Raw genomic sequence first — 17,965 nt, forward strand, 5'->3', positions numbered from 1 at the left:
ACAGGCTTTGTGGCATTGCTGGCAATTGTACAGAAATAGTTACAACTCAAATAGCAACTGCCTACAACTAGATGTTGGTATTTTCCTATCTTTTATTCCAATCCTGTCTTTTCCCTTAAAATCTGATACACAAAAGTACTCAAACATTGTAACTACACTGCAGATTTTGCCAGGCCTGCACCCAGGGCTTCAGTCTTGGGATTTCATCATCTGCTGAGCTATGTCTTTAGTGAAGTAAAGGTGATCACAGCTGAAGGGCAATAAACAGCTTCTTGCAGCTGTCAGACTTCATGCTAAAAGTCACTCCTTCCACAGATAGATAGATGCCTTCACAAGTGCTCTGTGTGCCTGCAGCAAAATCCAACACCCCAGCTTTAACCATTCCTGCCACTTGGGCCTACTCCCTTCCCAGTACTAGCAAATAAATTTGTTAGTGCTCCCTAATTTGCTTCACGAGCAATCAGAAGTACTCTCAGAAATCGGAGATAAATATACCTCAGTCCCAATTTTTATATAGCTTCTTTATTCTTTCACCCATATTACATGCAAGAGGAAACCCAGGCTTCTCCAAAAAGTCTGGATCTCCTTTGTCAAGAGGCTACCCGAGTGCTGCAAGCTGCAGTTCTGAAGACATACCAAAATTCCTACCTGTAATTTGTTCGGTCAAAGACCCTGCACAGAACATTCAACAACTTAAGAATATTTCTGCAAGCCAAATAAAAATATGCTAAAACAATTCATAAACGAGTAACAGAAATTTCAAAAAGCTTCCTGTAACATATAACAAATATATATATATGCTAAATATATAACCAATATTTTATTTAGAAGTATACGGGTTTTTGAAGTCTTCAGGGTTTGCCAGACTATTCAATTTCTCATGCTTAGGCACAGAGATAAAGACTCATCAGGGCTGAGATGATCACAGGAAGAACCTGGCACAAGATGCTCTCTTTCATATGCCCTCATGGGTTTTCTGCCAAAAATAAATACATCTGATCACAAATGCTAACTACTATACATTTTTCATTTAAAGGCAACAAGCTTCTCTGCTCCACTGTGCTATACAGTATTTTATTATCATTGTATAGTACCAAATTAGTTTAAATAATTAGCAGTATCAGAGAGCTGATAATTCCATTTGACCATTTGGATCCATTTGACCCGACAAAGCTACTATTTTTTTGCGTTAAATAGTTTAAGTTTACAGATACATCATTCTGTCTCTAGTGAGACCAATAAGCAAAGATGTACTTAATGTGTAGGAAAAATGACAAAAGTAGTGGCCCAGGAGCACAAGAGCACACACGTACAAAACTATCTCCCAGCAACTAGTTAGAATACACATGATTTTTTGGTTTCCATTACTCTCAATGTGAACTTTTGTTCTTTCACTGCTAACAGAAACACATTCCTGAAATGCAGCCAGAAAACTACAGTTTCATGGTAAGTAAACCTCAGGCAAGTATACTGAAGTATTTGTACTACACAAATAATTATATCAACTATCAATTTCATCAAGTGATCCTACCACTGAAGATTATACTACTAATATTATACTAGTATACTAATTATACTAATAATAGACAGCAACAGAAGTAAACATAGAATAAATGTATTTGAAAATCATATTCCTCCTGAGTTATTGTATATTACCAAAACCTCAAAAATTCTAATAAACATACTCAGTGAATGTTCATTAACCTTATTATTATGTTTGAAGTTTATATTTCAGAGCACAGTCTTATACTCTGCATACTTCAGAACTGGTAAGATTATGTGCAGAAGGAACAACTGGGTATTTTAACCAATGAGACAAATGGTTTTATTATAGCAACAAACCTACTTTTTAATTAAACAGACAAAGATGTTGTCAGAAGTAACCTCCATGAGTTATTTTTCCATAAAGAGCACACTGTGTGTCAATACTGCACAAAAGCAATTCCTATGATCCTTGAAGTTTAGCTGAGGAAATTCAATTAATTTTCTGCTGGCAAATTTAGTTTCTTGAAGCAACAGTGGACAGAGTAATCATTGAATGACTACAATTTCACCAGTTATAATGCTCCAATAAGCTATATACACCTCCATGAGCACAAAAGCAAAGATACTTGCATTTATATGTTTATGTATTTATATGAATTTATATAATTTTATGTAATGTTATACATTTATGTATGCTTACAAAATGCCTTCTTTTATTTTCGTATCTCAGAATAAGATTTTGATTGAAAGACATTTGTCATGTTGATTTGCAAGGACTCAAAACGTGTACGTAAAAATTAAGAATATCTGCATTTTCTTAACTAAATATGATGCTGAACACAGTGTAGAATTGAAACCTCTATTTCTAATATAAAATAATTAAGAAATCTTTTTCAATAGAGCAAGAGTAGCATAACAGCTTTTCCTCTCTCACCCACTCCTAACACCCTTCAATTAAATCAATTTTGGTGATTTGGTTGGTTGGTTGTTTTGTTGTTTTTTTTCAAATTTCATAAAGGTCCTCAACTTGTATTTTTAAATTTCATGCTCCAAGTGCTTCTCCAAAATCTCCTTATACAACCAACCAGTGGTTGAGCCCATACACTAACCTGAATAATATACTTGCTCTGATTACTTAGAGTTTCTTGAAAGCACATGATACTGCCAGGGAAAAATCACACTTGTATCAAGTAACTTCTGAGTACCATATTTTGTATCATCGTATACAGGTTCTTATTTCAATTTTGGTATTTGTCAGAGAAGTACCACACCAACAACCACACATTTTTAAAATTCCAGTTCAACAACAACTGAAAAAACAGTTTGTATCATTGACATTGTAGTATAAACATATTCTGCTCATTCAGATGTCTTCCATTTTCCTTTTATTTGAACAAAGCAAAAAAGAGGAGAAAAATCTATCTTTTAAAACTACACAGCTCAAGTGGTAGATTAACAATATAAGACAGATGAGAGGGAAGAAAAAAAAACCAAAACCCACCACGTTATCAAAATAGAAGAGGGTTATAGCAACAAGTAAATTCTTAACACAACTACCAAGATAAAATCAGCTTCTGTGTATAAAACAACTCAAGTCAAACTGACGTTTCACTACTGAGTAAGATACATTCATTTTCTAAAATCATCCTGAAAGTATTGATCATTACAGAAACAGGACTCGATTTAGAAATAATTATTCCAATTGAATTCTCAGTTCTTGCTTTCTCCACAAGCTGTTTTGGCTCAGTGTTTTAATGCTATTTTAACTTTTAGATATCTCTTTGAAAGTAAGTTTGAAAACAATTTCTACTTAAATAAAAACAATCATAAAGTACATTTTTGTTATGAGTCCCTTCCAATTACTTCATTTTCCTATTTCCAGAAAATAACTTTTCAATAGAAGGCAGAAATAAAAAGACAATTCAGGATAAACCTCCATTATATTTTCTCACATTGTCTTTAGCCATACAACTATTTTTTCTCTTAAAGGCCCAGGAAGAAAAAATGAAAGGAATAGTTATGGGTATTTGCATAATAAAATAAGAATCTACGCTGAGTTTAGGTTGGTTTGCAAAATTGTTACTGAAAAATGAAAAATTAAGTAAGCACACCTAGTGCAGAATAATTATCCATTATTAACACAGAAAGTTGCAAGGAAAACATGATCCATTTCAGAGAGCTGCAGTCCTATAACTATCAGTTAAATCACCTTAGAGAAGCCAGATTACTCAGTGTCACATAAAGACATACCTTTTTATCATATACATCTTGCCAGTTTACTCCAGCAAAGAAACTATGACGCATGATTTCTTTTGCATCATCTGGGCCTCCACCAAGTCTAAAGAGAGTGGGGAAAATATTAAACAAGCGTTATTCTTGAAATGGCTGGAAAAGTGATCATTTGTTTTTAACTATCTGGGAACAATTCTCACCCATTTAATATATCATTCTCACCTGTTTAATCTGAATTCAGGTGAGAAAGTGTGATAGTAGAAGTATCCATGTCATAGTCTATTCTATTTCATTATTCAAACTACAGTGCTCATTGTTGTCCATCATAAGCTTTTTAAATAATTCATTCATTTTAAAAACATACCTAAGTTCAGTTTTCTTGAAAGACTAACTAACGTTCTGGCGCTATTAAAACCCAAAACCAAACCTGCTGGGAAACCAACAACTTTGCCAAGGAAGTGCCAGGCACTGAATCAGTATCACCACACATCATTTTTACACTGCTGCTGTTGCATCTGGATGCTGTAACAATTAATGAATTACCATAAAATAAGTCTCGATCTGACTAAATTAGTATAAATTAATAAAATGTAGCCCTGCTGAGAAGGTTATTTAAAGGCCATTGGAAACAACCATACAATCCACTTTGGCCCATACCTTGCCAAAGCCAGACTCTGTCTGGTCAGTCATCTCAGGAAGTGAATTCCATCTACTTTAGCTGAAATTGCCCAAGGTGACTTGAGCTCAGAGAAGTGAGCGATGCTGCCAAAAGAGGAGGGTCTCACCTCTACCCATATATCTCCCCCTCTCACTGGCATCTACAGCATCAATCTGACTTATGACTGTGAGCTGAGTCAGTTCACTAGGCTGGAAGAAAACTAACCCCACAGTGAAAAAAAAATGGAAAGAATTAGCCATTTCTGGTTGCATTAGCAAGTGAAATTTGACTCAAGTTTAGTGAGTTCCCATGAGCTGCTGCTGTTGGTGCAGAAAAAAAGCACATATCCAGTGAAGTGAACCTCTGTCTCTTTCAACAGCACATGGGACTTTTCAGGTCTGCTCAGCTCTCACCTATCTTGAGACTAGCTATTCTGCTGGTCCAACAGAAAGAAGTTGCAATGGAACAAAAACCTACTCTTAACAGAACAAGCAGCCCATACACGTTAAATATTGACAAGAAGAGTGACACAAACAGTTTATGTTTCATTAACAGGAACTGGTAAAGATAGAAAGAAAAAATATAAAAGTAACCTTTTAAGCAAGTTAAACTCCTCTCTAAAGTACTTATTTCAAGGAGCAATGATTTCCAGAATCAAGAAAAAGAATCTGTATTGGTATCACCCTGCTGCCAAATTACAATAATATTCTGGAGCTGTATTCCCCTTTGTTTCTCAACTATTCATTGTAAAATTTTCCACATTTCTGCAAAGCATCCCAGTTAGCTAGCATTCTCCAGATGTCTCTCAATATCTTCCCATTCAGCTGCTCAGAGAAAGCTGAGTTGCAGTTAAACCTCTGTGCTCCCACTGTATTTAGCATTAGCTAGCACCAGAACTTGGATATCAATAATCTTGTAAATTTACATTTGTAATAAGACTACTTTCTGTAAAGATTAATTACAAGGAAGTATATTTTCAGTTCTAAAGGTTAATGTATTTCATAGGTCAGATTGTTCAGAGGTTAATATGCATTAGGAGTTGCTAAAGGAACCCATTTTTATTCTGCTCTCCATGTATTTGGCTGGTTGGTCAAAGTTTGCTTTTACTGTGTACAGTAAATTCAGTTAAACTGGCATGGCTGGGCAGCAGCACAAAGGCTGACCACTTGTGTTGCTCTGGCCACTGCACTTGGCTGCATGACAGCAAATACTCCAGAAAGACACTGCAACCAGTCCTGCCCTGAGTGCCCACAATGCCCACTATCAAAAACTTTTTGAGAACAAATTTAAGGATGAAGGACAACTAGCAAAGACAGACAGAAGAGTGCCTGAAGCCTTAAAACATGCCAAGAAACTCATGCACATAACATAAATTTGGGGGGAAAGAGGGGATCTAAAGACAAATCTCACTGATCTACAAAGATCCAATTTAGAACCACAGGGGACTGGACACTGCTGGTCCAGTGCAGGAGCCATGGGAAAATGGCTCTCCCAGGCAACAATCTCACAGGGAAAAGCCCACTACAAAAGGGCATAGGCAGTAGTTAGGTTACACTTGTTTTCAAACCACTGTATTTAAACTTCAGTCACAAGGTTGTCCTGGTAGGGCCATGACATGGCCCAGTACAAATCAAGACAGGCCTTAAGATGTCTAGACAGAGTTCCTTTCTCTCCCCTTCTTCCTACAGAAAAACAGGCCAACGTGGAAAAAGGAACAAAGGGGACAGGACTCCTGCCTGTCTGGTAAACAAGATGTTTATCTGGGGTGAGAGCACATAAGCTGACCACTGCTCCCCCAGACACAAGGTCCTTGCTTCTGCCTTTTATGGTTATAGCCTGGCAGAACGCTTTTCCATCGTGCAGCTACACGTTAGCTTCAGTGCCCCATTGGACCAACCGATCTCTGGCAATTTGTATATATACAAGTGACTTGGTAGTCGTCTTTGCCTTGCTCAATCTTGCCTTGCCTTGCTTTAAGCCTTGCCATCTCAAGTTGCCCTGCCCTGCCTTGAGTGCCTGGTCCAGAGCCTGGGATAAAGCCACGAGCCACACACGTGCAAGCCAGAGAAGCCACAAGCCTAGAAGCCAGAGTCTCCTTAGCCTGCTTCCCCTTGCCACCAGAATCGTGCTGTGCCTCAGTTTTCCCAGGAACCAAGCAAGCGCCTGTGGCAAAGAGCGTCGTTAACTGCCCGCTGTCTGCTGAAGCCAGACCAGCCTGGGACCACGCGGGAAACCTTTCCTGCCAGCAATCCGACGTGCCGCACCTCACAAGAGCACCCCAAAGCTAACACAGCAGCAGCAGCATCCCTATGTGGGTGAAACTAGCTGTGAGTAACTAACTCTTTGCTCTTTGGGTCTAACGGTTCTTATTGAGCCCCCTCCCGTTGTAATCGAGCGCTACCTGCTCTTGGGGACTTTCTCTTTCCAAGTTGTTGCCTCCTAATTTGCATAAGAATAGTTTATATTTGCCCTAAGACTGCATAATTCCATTGTAAATATATCTTCCAACCGTACAAACGATCCTTTTAACGAGTTTTGGCATATTTCATTAATAAAGGGTTACTATTTTTATTAATACCTGTTTGCCATATCGTTTATTATTTATTGTCATGTGGGTAATTAATAAATACTCTTCCCCTTCACCACAACAAAGGTATATAACAAGCGACTAGTTTTCTTAGTCTATTGTGTGATTTATTTATGTGTCCAGATAAAATTTAGCTGTGGCTGTCTATACATGTCTTCTGGCATGATCACTTCTCCAACCAAACGTGCTGTAGTCTTCATGAGACACTATAGGCAGCTCAGGTTTAGTCATACTCTGAGCTTTCCCTTTGTTCCAGCACAGAGTCTAAACCTGAAAAGATCCCTGTTTGCTGTGAATGAATTAAAAAGTGTTCTATTTCACATGGGTTTTAACCTGTTTCTTACACTTACTTTGCATATCATTGCTTTATTGAAAAAGTGGGAATCTGAGATTACATGGCTCCATATGACACTTTCCTGTAGCTGACAGGTCCTCCATCCAGAAGACCAGGCACCACTGGCCTATTTTCACGTTACCCAGTGTAATTATTTATTATGCCTGTATACTCAAGCAATTTCACTTACCGCTTATTTGGATCCTTTATCAGTAGGCCTGATAGCAATGATTTTGCATCTGCAGACAGAGTTCGAGGAAATTTTATGTCTTCCATTAGTATCAGTTCAAATAGTTTCTCATGATCCTGGTTGTAGAAGGGTAATCTTCCACACATCATTTCATACATGACAACTCCTAATCCCCACCAGTCCACTGCACGACCATAGTCATTATCTTCCAACACCTATGACAGAAACCAAAACATGCTGTAAGACTTGCACTATTTCAGACACGATCATTTCAGTGTGTTTGATGCATATCTATATCAATGTATTTCCAAGACTTTATTCTCACAGTATGCTAACAAGGACTCCCAGAATTGGCTCGATACGAGAAACTGCACAACTGACACACACCTGAACTCGTTGAAAGCCAAGGTATACCTGGAACTACACTGCTAAAAGCAAAATAAAAAACTGCAAATGACCTGCTCAAAATGATCACAACTGCATTTCACCCTTTCCTTGTCCTCTACCACCCCATTCAGTGTATGCACAGCTTTAGGAAGGAACAGTATCTATCTACGGGCACTACTCCCTCAGTTAGCATTCTTCTGGAAGAAGTGAAGCATCTCCTTTCTCAGTCACTTCCCCTCACTTTACCCCACCTGTAAGTAAAAAGTCTCAAATTTAGAAACACTTTAATCCTACTAAGATAAGCTTAACTTCTTTATGAAGTCTGTTTATATTAGAAGTCCTCAATGCATTTCTCCTGACAGTTTCTTTATGTTCCACGAAATAGTCCAAACAGGTGAACAGTGCTAATGCAAAGAAGTATGACAATGTTTATATGACAATATATTTACTATGATACTATGTTGGTATGATAACAGAAATGTAACACTTATACAATTTGTTAACATAATGCCTCCAATATTGTGTACCTAGAAACAAGCTACTCTACAGCGCTTCTCCCAGAAGCCTCAGAGAACTGGAATAAGGAATCTAAGCAGTATTGACCTTAAAGCATCTTCATATTAAATGGAGCCAACACAGCAGCAGCATAAGCCTATAATGAAACCATAAGCAAAACGGAGATGGAAGGCTACTGAACATATACACGTATCATCCCCATTTTTGTGGATTTGTAGAAGATCATCTGCTTTCATTTAAAAAAGATGCAACACTGAGAAGTTCATAAATGGTTATGGAAGACACTATAATTTTATGTGTCAAATTGCTGCAGAGACAAAAAAAATTAAAGCAAAAAACTAAGATTTAAATAATAAACAGGAAGATAAAAAATTAGGTAATTCATTATAAAGAGTTGTTCTGTACCAGTAAAAGGCAAAATCTGAAAGGCAGCACATATAAGTGATTTTTTAAAAAATGGGAAAACCACAAACAAAACAAAATAACCCACAGAAAACAAAATACTTTTCACAACACACCGACACATACAATAAGCACCATAAAGAGCTTATCCAGATTCAAATACTAAGCAGACATACAGGAACAGTCATTTAGATATATGGTAGTGAAAATCTGGTGACGTGTAGCAAAGCCTCCAGGTTTTACTAAGTAAGGCAACCTCTAACAGATCATAAAGAACCTTTTTTTAATGAGTACATTATCTTATGATTGTTTAAAAAGTGTAAGACAATTTCCAGTAATTTCCTCTGAAACAGTCTTCACCCATATGAGGGCACTAAGTGGCCATGAGTACATCATAGGACACAGGCACTACCCTAGCCAGTGCTAACAAGGTTAGCTGCCTCTTCTTTTTCTCCCCCAGTAAACCCAGCCCCGCTCTGAAGTATCTGGTAAATGCTATTAGCAGAAACTAAATGCAGTCTGATCCAATACAGCAATTTTAACAATCCCACAGTAATTAATTCCTGTCTTTCACTGTCCGTGAGGATTAGTAGTAGAAACATGACGAAGAGTATTAAAGATCCCTCTTGTGTATATAAGATTAAAAAATCATAAATATTAACACGTTAACACATACTGTTTACAACTGTGCCAAAACACACATACTCGTTATATCACTGATATTTCCAAATAGAGGGTGAAATTTTGGAAAGTGTAAAATACAACAAATTATCTGAATAAGTACATTTGACAAAACTAACTAAAATAACTCCTGCATTTTAAAATTAATTGAATGTTTTATGAGTTTGAGCATATTGCAAGCTATTTGCTGAAAAACTATAAGAAATCTGTGATGCCTGTTTTTAAATAACCATTTCTTCTGCCACAGAATAAAAGCATTCTGTATTTTTCTGCTATATCTATCAGCAGTGTTACTGTTTTTCTTATCTGCACAGTTACCTAATCTTTTCTTCTGAAGCTAGTAAAATACATAAAATTGCAAGGCAGTGGTACGGGTTTTTTTTTTTGTACAAGTAAGTTAAGGTGTGGTTTGTATGTGTGATTTATGAAAGGCAACAGGAAGATAAAGATTATCATTCTCTGAACAAGGCAAATCACATGGCCAATAGATAAAGCAAAATGTGTCTGGGGCTTTACCTAATTTATGCGGGACTTTACCTAATAATAATAAAAAGTATGAGCAACCTTTTGCTGCATTCCCACAACAGCAACAAAACAGTGGTAGAAAGAAAGAGCCAAATGTGATTTTTAACCTCTTTTTACATAAAATCATAAAAAAGCATAAAAGCTGGATTAACTGCCTCCCGAACCCGCATATCACCAGCCGGGTTCTCATCCCCAGCTGGCAAAACTGGCAACTCTTTATTCTTGTTTAAATACCTGGTTTACAGCCAGCCAGACAAGCAAGAGCATCAAAACGGTTTCATTTAGGCGAAAGGAAAAGAGCCTGAAAATAGTGTAAATAAAGCAAAATCCATCTCAACTTATTTTAACGTAAATGTAATTAGATGGTGGACAATGCGTTCACACTAAATACACACACTTCTTTTAAGTAATTTCTACTTCTTAATGGTGTTCAGAAATTCCAGGATTTGTAGACTGTGACAAATCAATGGAAGTGCTGGTGTCCAGCAGTTCCTACAACCAAATCCATACAATTAGGGCAGGCATGAGACCATGTATATACCCGCTGCCCTAGCATTACAGAATCCTTTCCAAACAGTTCTTGGATTTGAGGGATTTGGTTTTAATTACACAGAACACAGGTCAAGAAAGCTTCAATTCAGTGCTAAAATGAACATGACACACAGCTGCAGACTTTGTACTTATGAATAATTCATTATTTTCCCTACCATAAGGTGGATACCTGCTTTCAGAAATGCTCCTTTGGTTGTGAGGAGTGACACTGCTCAAAAAATTGACCTGTTTTCACAGCTTACCTTACCTTACCAAAACTATGCAACACACTGCATCAGAGAGTAGACCAGTACTAAGAAAAACAAGGGAAATAAAAAGTTTCCCCCAGGTTATTTTTCATCAATTTTCTGGCCTAAACCACATGAACAGCTGTAGTAGCACAAGTGAGAACACCAAGGCAGGCAGCATTGGATGCAGTGTCAAACTAACTCTGCCCCAAAGTTGGGCCACAGAGTTACACTGACTCTGCACTGACTCCTGCACGCCCAGACAGCTGCAATAGCTGTGCTTCCTTAATGGAAATGTTAAGGGTGTCGTTCTCTTCCCAACCTGTAGGCAAATGTCTAAAGCATGCCAGCAGTATAACAGGGTTCCAAAGTGGGCATAAACTCACTCTGACAGGTGCTGAAGCTCCTCTCAAACATACACCTAAATCTGCAGTAGGAAGATACGGCCTGGATTTAAAAACCACTTACAGAGATGCTATTGAAGTTTGTATTTTTCCAGTCTTAAAGAAACATGCAAGAGGTTAAGTAACATCCACACTTTCTAACAGCAAGAAATATTAGTCAGGCATCTGCTTCCAGGCACATGCAAGTACTTTAGTGCTTTTATAAATATTTTAGGGGCACTGGATAATATTAATAATTTCAGATAATAATAATTTCAGTTAAGGGAAAACTATCTATTTACCTTAAAACTTTCATCAGTATTCTGGTCAAAAGGCAACTCAACTCTTTTTAAATACACTGATATACCTGGAATAGCCAGCTGTAACAAGGGAATACAAAGTATTCTCTAGTAATTCCATTGTCTCTGCACACTGGGATTTCTGGAGAGTATTATCAGCAATGACCAAGTATATGGTGGGATAGTGCTTCAAACACAGAGGGAAGACCATCAAGCACTACATATAAGATAAAAAATCCAGTTCACAGCCTGAACTTTGCCTTTGTGATGACTAAGATGACCACAAACATACTCAAGACTGCTAAGATCACATCACTTCCTCAAAAGCCTGAAATAGAGTCCACAGAATTTGACGTCCATTTAATTTTCATGGTGAAAACCAGTGAAAAGATATCTTTTATTGTCTCTTTACTTCTTCAGTAGCAAGAGTTGCAAGTTTTTTGGGAGGCAGCAGCTTGAGACATATCTGTGAATTCTTATTTACAAAAGGCTTGGGCAAAAACTTAGGAAGCAAGCAATTAAAACAGTCAGTCAAGAGAAGTCAATACTAACACATACAATGCTTTCACAAGATTCTGTGAAAACTGTTCTTTTTAGGAGGTTAGCCAGCAGTATAATGGGTGAAGTCTGTGATCATCTTATATGAGTTACGCATTTTGTCTTGCCTTCAGTGAAATGGGGGTTCTCTTATAATTCATTAGCCACAGAATACTGGACAAAGTGTGACTGCCTCAGACACAAACTTGGCTGAATGCAGAAAATCCCTTAATTCTGTTTTTACTGTATTTTCTTGAAACAAAACATCTCTGGTGATCAGCCTCTAAAATATTTTTCGTTACCCACCAGAAATTCACACAATCAAGAAATATACTTCTCACAGACCTCTACACAGTAGTTAGTTGCTCTAACTTCTAGACTCTGAAAATGCACACAAATTTAGCAATGACCTCATTGCATGAAAGGCTTCATGCAATTCATTGTCAGTCTTCTACAAATGGTTGTCAGCATTGGGTTTTATCTTTAAAAGAACAGTATCAAAATACTGGTTTCATTCTTTGTGCTAGATAACCAAGGCAACTTATTTGAAAAGCAATCACATTTTTTACTTAGTTATGATTTCCCTTAATACATTCGGATACAGACTTTCTGACAGGACATTACAAATAGCTTGTTGCTCAATCAAAAATTTTTACAGAACAGATGGGAAAATATTTAAATATCTAAACAAATTGTCTGCACACCTATGCTGTGAAAGAAAACTGAGAACTTGGATACACCGAAGTACTATTAAATTAAGGGGGGAAAATTGCTTTCAATTAACCTTACAGTTCAGGTGGAGTGTATGTTCCTTAAGCATTCCTGGTAAGCCTTCACACATTTTTATTGCTACAGTTGTTGGTCTGCTAACAAATACTCACCCACATATTCAACAGAAGTTTAAAAGTACATTTGCTACATCTTTCTATCAATTGGGGTAACAACTACCTACAACGAGAAAATTTTCATTGTTTTTATTAGAAGGAGCTGGAAAGACAATACATCAGGGTTATAGATACCCTGGGAAATCAATACCTGAGAACTAAGCCAAGGAAGAAAGTTTTCTGTTACTCCTCTAATTTTTGCAAGTAGTTTTTCTCCATTTTGTACCTGGCTTACACTGCTGGTTTACTGCTTGTCCTAATCTAAACAATCTCCCTTATACATTTTTGTACTAGAGATTTTCCCCACCCTACACAGATTTTTTTTTTTTGTGCAGTCTTAAAAAAAATAGCATTTCCTGACACACGTGCTGCATCAGAAATAGTACATTCTGGTATAAATGTCAACTAAGTAAAGCCTCCTAGAGCAAAGAGCATGTAATATTTGCTAATGAGTTTACGCTCTAACAAGGGACTCTGACTTCAGTATAACTTACATCTTAAAAAAAAAGTTACACTATTGCACGTGAGAAAATAAAGGACTGCAAGAAGTCAATGGCAACCCTGGAAATAAAAAACAACAGAAGTAAAACAAAACAACCCCCTAAGAAAATAATTACATCACATTAAAAAGACACCTCAAAAGTAAAATTTATTCAATAGGAAAAAGCAAACACCTAACACCCTAAGCCAGAAAGCTAAAATACCTCTGTTTTAGAATTAACACAAACCTTTCAAAGAAGACAGCAAGTAAAATAAAAAAAATCTTTAAGTCTACAGAAAGATGACACTTGCCTCTCACAACTCCACCAACTCTACTTTTGGAAGAAAAACTGCAGACCTGTTCACATCCGTATTAGCACCACACTAGCAGTAGTCTCCATAACATACACTGCCGTAAGATGCAAGATGTAAAAGAAGCAATAAATAAGATTCTAATATTTCTCTCTGGTTGCTCATTATTCCTGAGATGATTCTGAATTTTTACTAATGTTAAACAGCATTTGTTGAGCTTTAGTTTACACTTCATTACTCTCAGAAAAATTCAAGGCTTTTGCTGAGATGAAAATAATGTCTGCATTGATTAAATGAAAATTAATGAGAAATGCTTCAAGCATGTTACTGAGACAGTCTTTGGAAGAATTGTCATACTTATTTGTTCTAAAAAAAAAAAAAAAACGGTTTTATGAGAAAATTGCTCTCTGCTTTCAAGTTCTGTTTTGAATACGCAACTTGTGAGTAGTGTAGAGCTAATATATTTTCCAGTCTTTTGTTTATTTTATTATTTTTACATATTTGTGCATCTTTCCCCTTGAGAAGTTTGATACTGCATTTGGACAATTAGTTTTTGTATCTGGTGAGATTAACCAGCTTGCATGAAAACTCAAATTCTTGTTACATCACTGATTGTTCGGCTTCAGCACTGAGTCTATCCCTTTTGCTAATTTATCTGTACATGTAAGTGGGAAATGCTTTCATATCCTTATTTAAATGCTTCCCATCTTTGGATCTTGATACTGGTTATTGACAATAAATTATGTTCTGCTGTGGATATCCTGCCTTATCCACATTCCATCAGTTTCATCCCAAGCAATACCAAGCTGACAAAAAATGCCCAGATTCAAATCACTAGCATTCTGGATGACTTATGAGCATAAGGTGACACAACGTGGTACACTAAAACATAATAACAGGTAACAAAAGGGAAAAAATGACCACGCTTGAATTTTCACGAGGTTCTAGCATTTCAAGATAAAAGAACTTTTTTGCATTTCCATTTCCTGTAAAAAAATAATTTCATAGTTACGAGTTGTAGTGTAAATAAGAAATGCCACATTGTGAATCTCCCATAAATCAGAAGGGAAAATATTTTCTGGCATAGATGTTATTACTTCTATTACTTCTCAAACCCTCCACTGGTCCTCACCCACAAATAAAACATAGCCAAATATACAACAAACACCTCTTGAAGAGCACATGCCAACACTAAACCACATTTCCACAGGTGAAATAAAATCTATTGTGCCTTTGCTAAGAATCATATTATGCATGGAACATCTAGGTAAACAGAGAGTAAATAAACTTGAACTTTTGAAGCCAAAAGAAAACCAATTAAAGCACAACAACATAACTACAGTGTTTAGGTACTGAGCATAGTAACTATACTTTCAGGGAAAGAAGAACAAGTTATCAGAAGTTGGGGCTTTTTGGTTTTAAGCAAAAGCCAACAATCAAAATCAAAGCATTCTGCTTCATCCTGAGACAATAATATTGCATATTGTATGTTAAGGCAAACACTAATATAAAAAGAAAAAGTAATTCTGGCATCAGCGTTGGTAGAACTTAGCAATTAAATACCCATTAAATTAGATACTTCTTATTTTATGGAATAAAATACACATAATATTTGAATTATTTTATGGATTTTTTTAAATTATGTAACTCAATAGAGATGAATGTTAAGACTCTATTCAACTAATACAAATGAATAAGCAAATCTTCAGTCCTCATAGGGTTAAGTCCTTGGATGTGGCAGTCTACACACAGAAGATTACTTTTTGTTGATTATATCTTCTCTACTTAACTTAGTTCTATATTTGTCTATATGACAAAGAGGTAATGCTGCCTGTAACAGATAATCTCTAGCCATATGAGTATCCCCACTGCACATAATTTATTTACCACTGTAATAAGAGGGCTAAAATCTTTCTTGTGACATTAGAAGAAAAATATTATTACAACCTGCAAAACTACCAATATGTGTTAAAATTAAATTTATTAAATTAAAATTTTAAATTACCCTTTTGACAGCATTCTTTGAGTATGGAGCACTTGGAAAGGAAGAAAGAATACAATTACCATCTTTCTGAGTCCCTGGCTGATAAAAAATAATGTTCTATCCTTGGACAAAACAACACTGTATAAAATGCTTTCTTAAATATACATTGAAAACTCACAGGATCAGTTTCTTTTTATCAGTAAAGGGGGTTTTGTGGGGGTTTGTGATGGGGGGGAGGAGCTAGGGGGTACTCTATTTTGTTCACTCTAACTTGGCGATCAAAGAATTTTTATTTTTACACTATTACAGAAGTGCATTTTTTCTAGGTTTCCAAAACCACCTTATTCAACCTTCCCCATCTGTCACCATCTGCTTCTTTTTAGCATGTACTTTTTGTGTGATCACATAAGCATGTGAAAAATAACTAACATTCAGATGATTGTCTGCTGGTACATTTGAGGACTGGGCATAATAAAAGTGAACTGCCAAAACGTACTTAACACTTCTAATTTTGTTGGGTCTTGCATGTAAGCTGCATTTGATTTTCAAACTGTTTTACAGTTGGAAAGTTGATCAGGTACTCTAACTCAACAGTAAAACTGAGACTACGTAATTAGCTCAGCTTTAAAAAAGATTACATTCAAAGAAAGGAACAAAATCCAAAAATATATCCACAAAAGTTCACACATCCATCTTGACTGAGTCTGTCTGCACCATATCGCCGGAGGCACAGGATAAGATGCTCAAGGAGTCTACTTCTGGACAGTCACAGCCTGTGTCTGCCCTCCAAACTATGACAGGACAAGGAATAAAAGACTCTCGTAGCTACTCAGGTGTATGAAATCTCACAGAAATGCTGGAGAAGTGAAAAACACCAAGTCAAGGGTAGAAATGCACAGAAATACAATGCAATTCCTTAACAATGCAGCAGATACTGATTCTAGGTGCAAAGTAACCATAAACTGCCATTGAGGCACGAAAGGTGAATGGTGGAGATACCTGCTTCAGATACTTCAGCAGAGCATTTTTTGCTTGTAAATACAATTCTTTAAACAGTTTTAATGTGAAAAAAACAAAATAGGTCTAAAGCTAGAGAAACAAACTTTCCTCTCACCCTCCAAAAATATATTAACTTTAAGTGAATTTCGTACATGAAGCTGTCTTGTCTGAGCACCACTACAGGTTTAGGTCTTTAGCAAAACCATTATGAACCTGAACACCAATAGACTTTTACCAGCACAGACAATTTGGTGGAGTGTGTCATTATCATTTCTCGAAAACCAGAATTAACAGAAGTCAACAAAATTAAAAGGAGCCCAGTGACAGCGGGAACTCACCCCTCCCCCAAATAAACTCAAAAAGCCACCAACAATTAATCTTCACAAATCTTCATCAGAGGTAACCAAATATGATTGTGACTCACTCTCTAGAGCATGATGGAAGACCAGGACTAACATAAAAGTCCTTTTCCACTGTCTCTATTCTGGGCACATTAGTTCATACTGGTCTTCTTTTCCCATTAAAAGGAAAAAAAAAAAAAAAGAGCAGGTTGGGGGGTCCCTTGGCTGTATTATCCACAAAATTAAATTTTTCTGTAGTATAATACGCAGGTCTTTTCACATCCTCACTTCAGCTAATCTCTCTCAATTGACCTGCATCAGTTTATCTATGATGTGGGCTACTTTCACCAAGTTCTTTGCAAACAAAATGTGGTAGTTTCCTCACACCTAAAGAAGCTCTTCTGTATCATTCCCACTGCAACTTTTATACTTCTATCTGCATTAAAATCTCTTTTTAAAACAATGCTTTGCTATGATGCATGCAAAAACCTGGAAACACCCATTTCCAAGCTACACTGTCTCAGTGCATTTCAGTGGTTCCCTCTCTGCCCATATATCACTTAGTTTCAACTCATATCAGAAGAGTTAGGTGGCAGATCACCATATTCTCAGTCCAAAATTTTACCAAACTGCTTTTGGCAATTATTATGATCCCATATAAGCAAGCATTAAAATAATTAAATAAACGTATAGCTGCATCTGTGACATGTTTTTTCTGCCTCTACTGCAACATTTTATAAGCTGCATATACCAAAACATTCTTAGAAAATTCAATTTCAATTCCTGTAACCATGGGAGAAGTGTTTTTTTCATGCTACAACCATGCCTGCAGTGCAGGGTACCATGCTTCCTCTTGCTGAAATTCAGCCATTGAACTTTGATGATCAAGTTCTAGATTTTGGATGATTCCTACATCAACACCATACACTTCCCTAAAAGAAAAGCTGTAAGTAAGAAATTATGTGAAAAG

General features: G+C 36.6%; 1 protein-coding gene across 1 annotated transcript in view; it reads right to left on the reverse strand.

The window, feature by feature from the left end:
• The window catches only part of AKT3 (AKT serine/threonine kinase 3), a 70,099-nt gene that overhangs the window by 11,790 nt on the left and 40,344 nt on the right, over nucleotides 1-17,965 (reverse strand). Inside the window, exons 10-11 of the mRNA XM_054399198.1 lie at nucleotides 7,487-7,701; nucleotides 3,736-3,823 (exon numbers count right to left, since the gene is read on the reverse strand). Of these exons, the coding sequence (XP_054255173.1) occupies nucleotides 3,736-3,823; nucleotides 7,487-7,701 (303 nt within the window). The remainder of the gene's footprint in view (nucleotides 1-3,735; nucleotides 3,824-7,486; nucleotides 7,702-17,965) is intronic.

The sequence above is a fragment of the Indicator indicator genome, chromosome 2 (genome assembly GCF_027791375.1).
Source record: "Indicator indicator isolate 239-I01 chromosome 2, UM_Iind_1.1, whole genome shotgun sequence".
Taxonomy (NCBI): Eukaryota; Metazoa; Chordata; class Aves; order Piciformes; family Indicatoridae; genus Indicator; species Indicator indicator.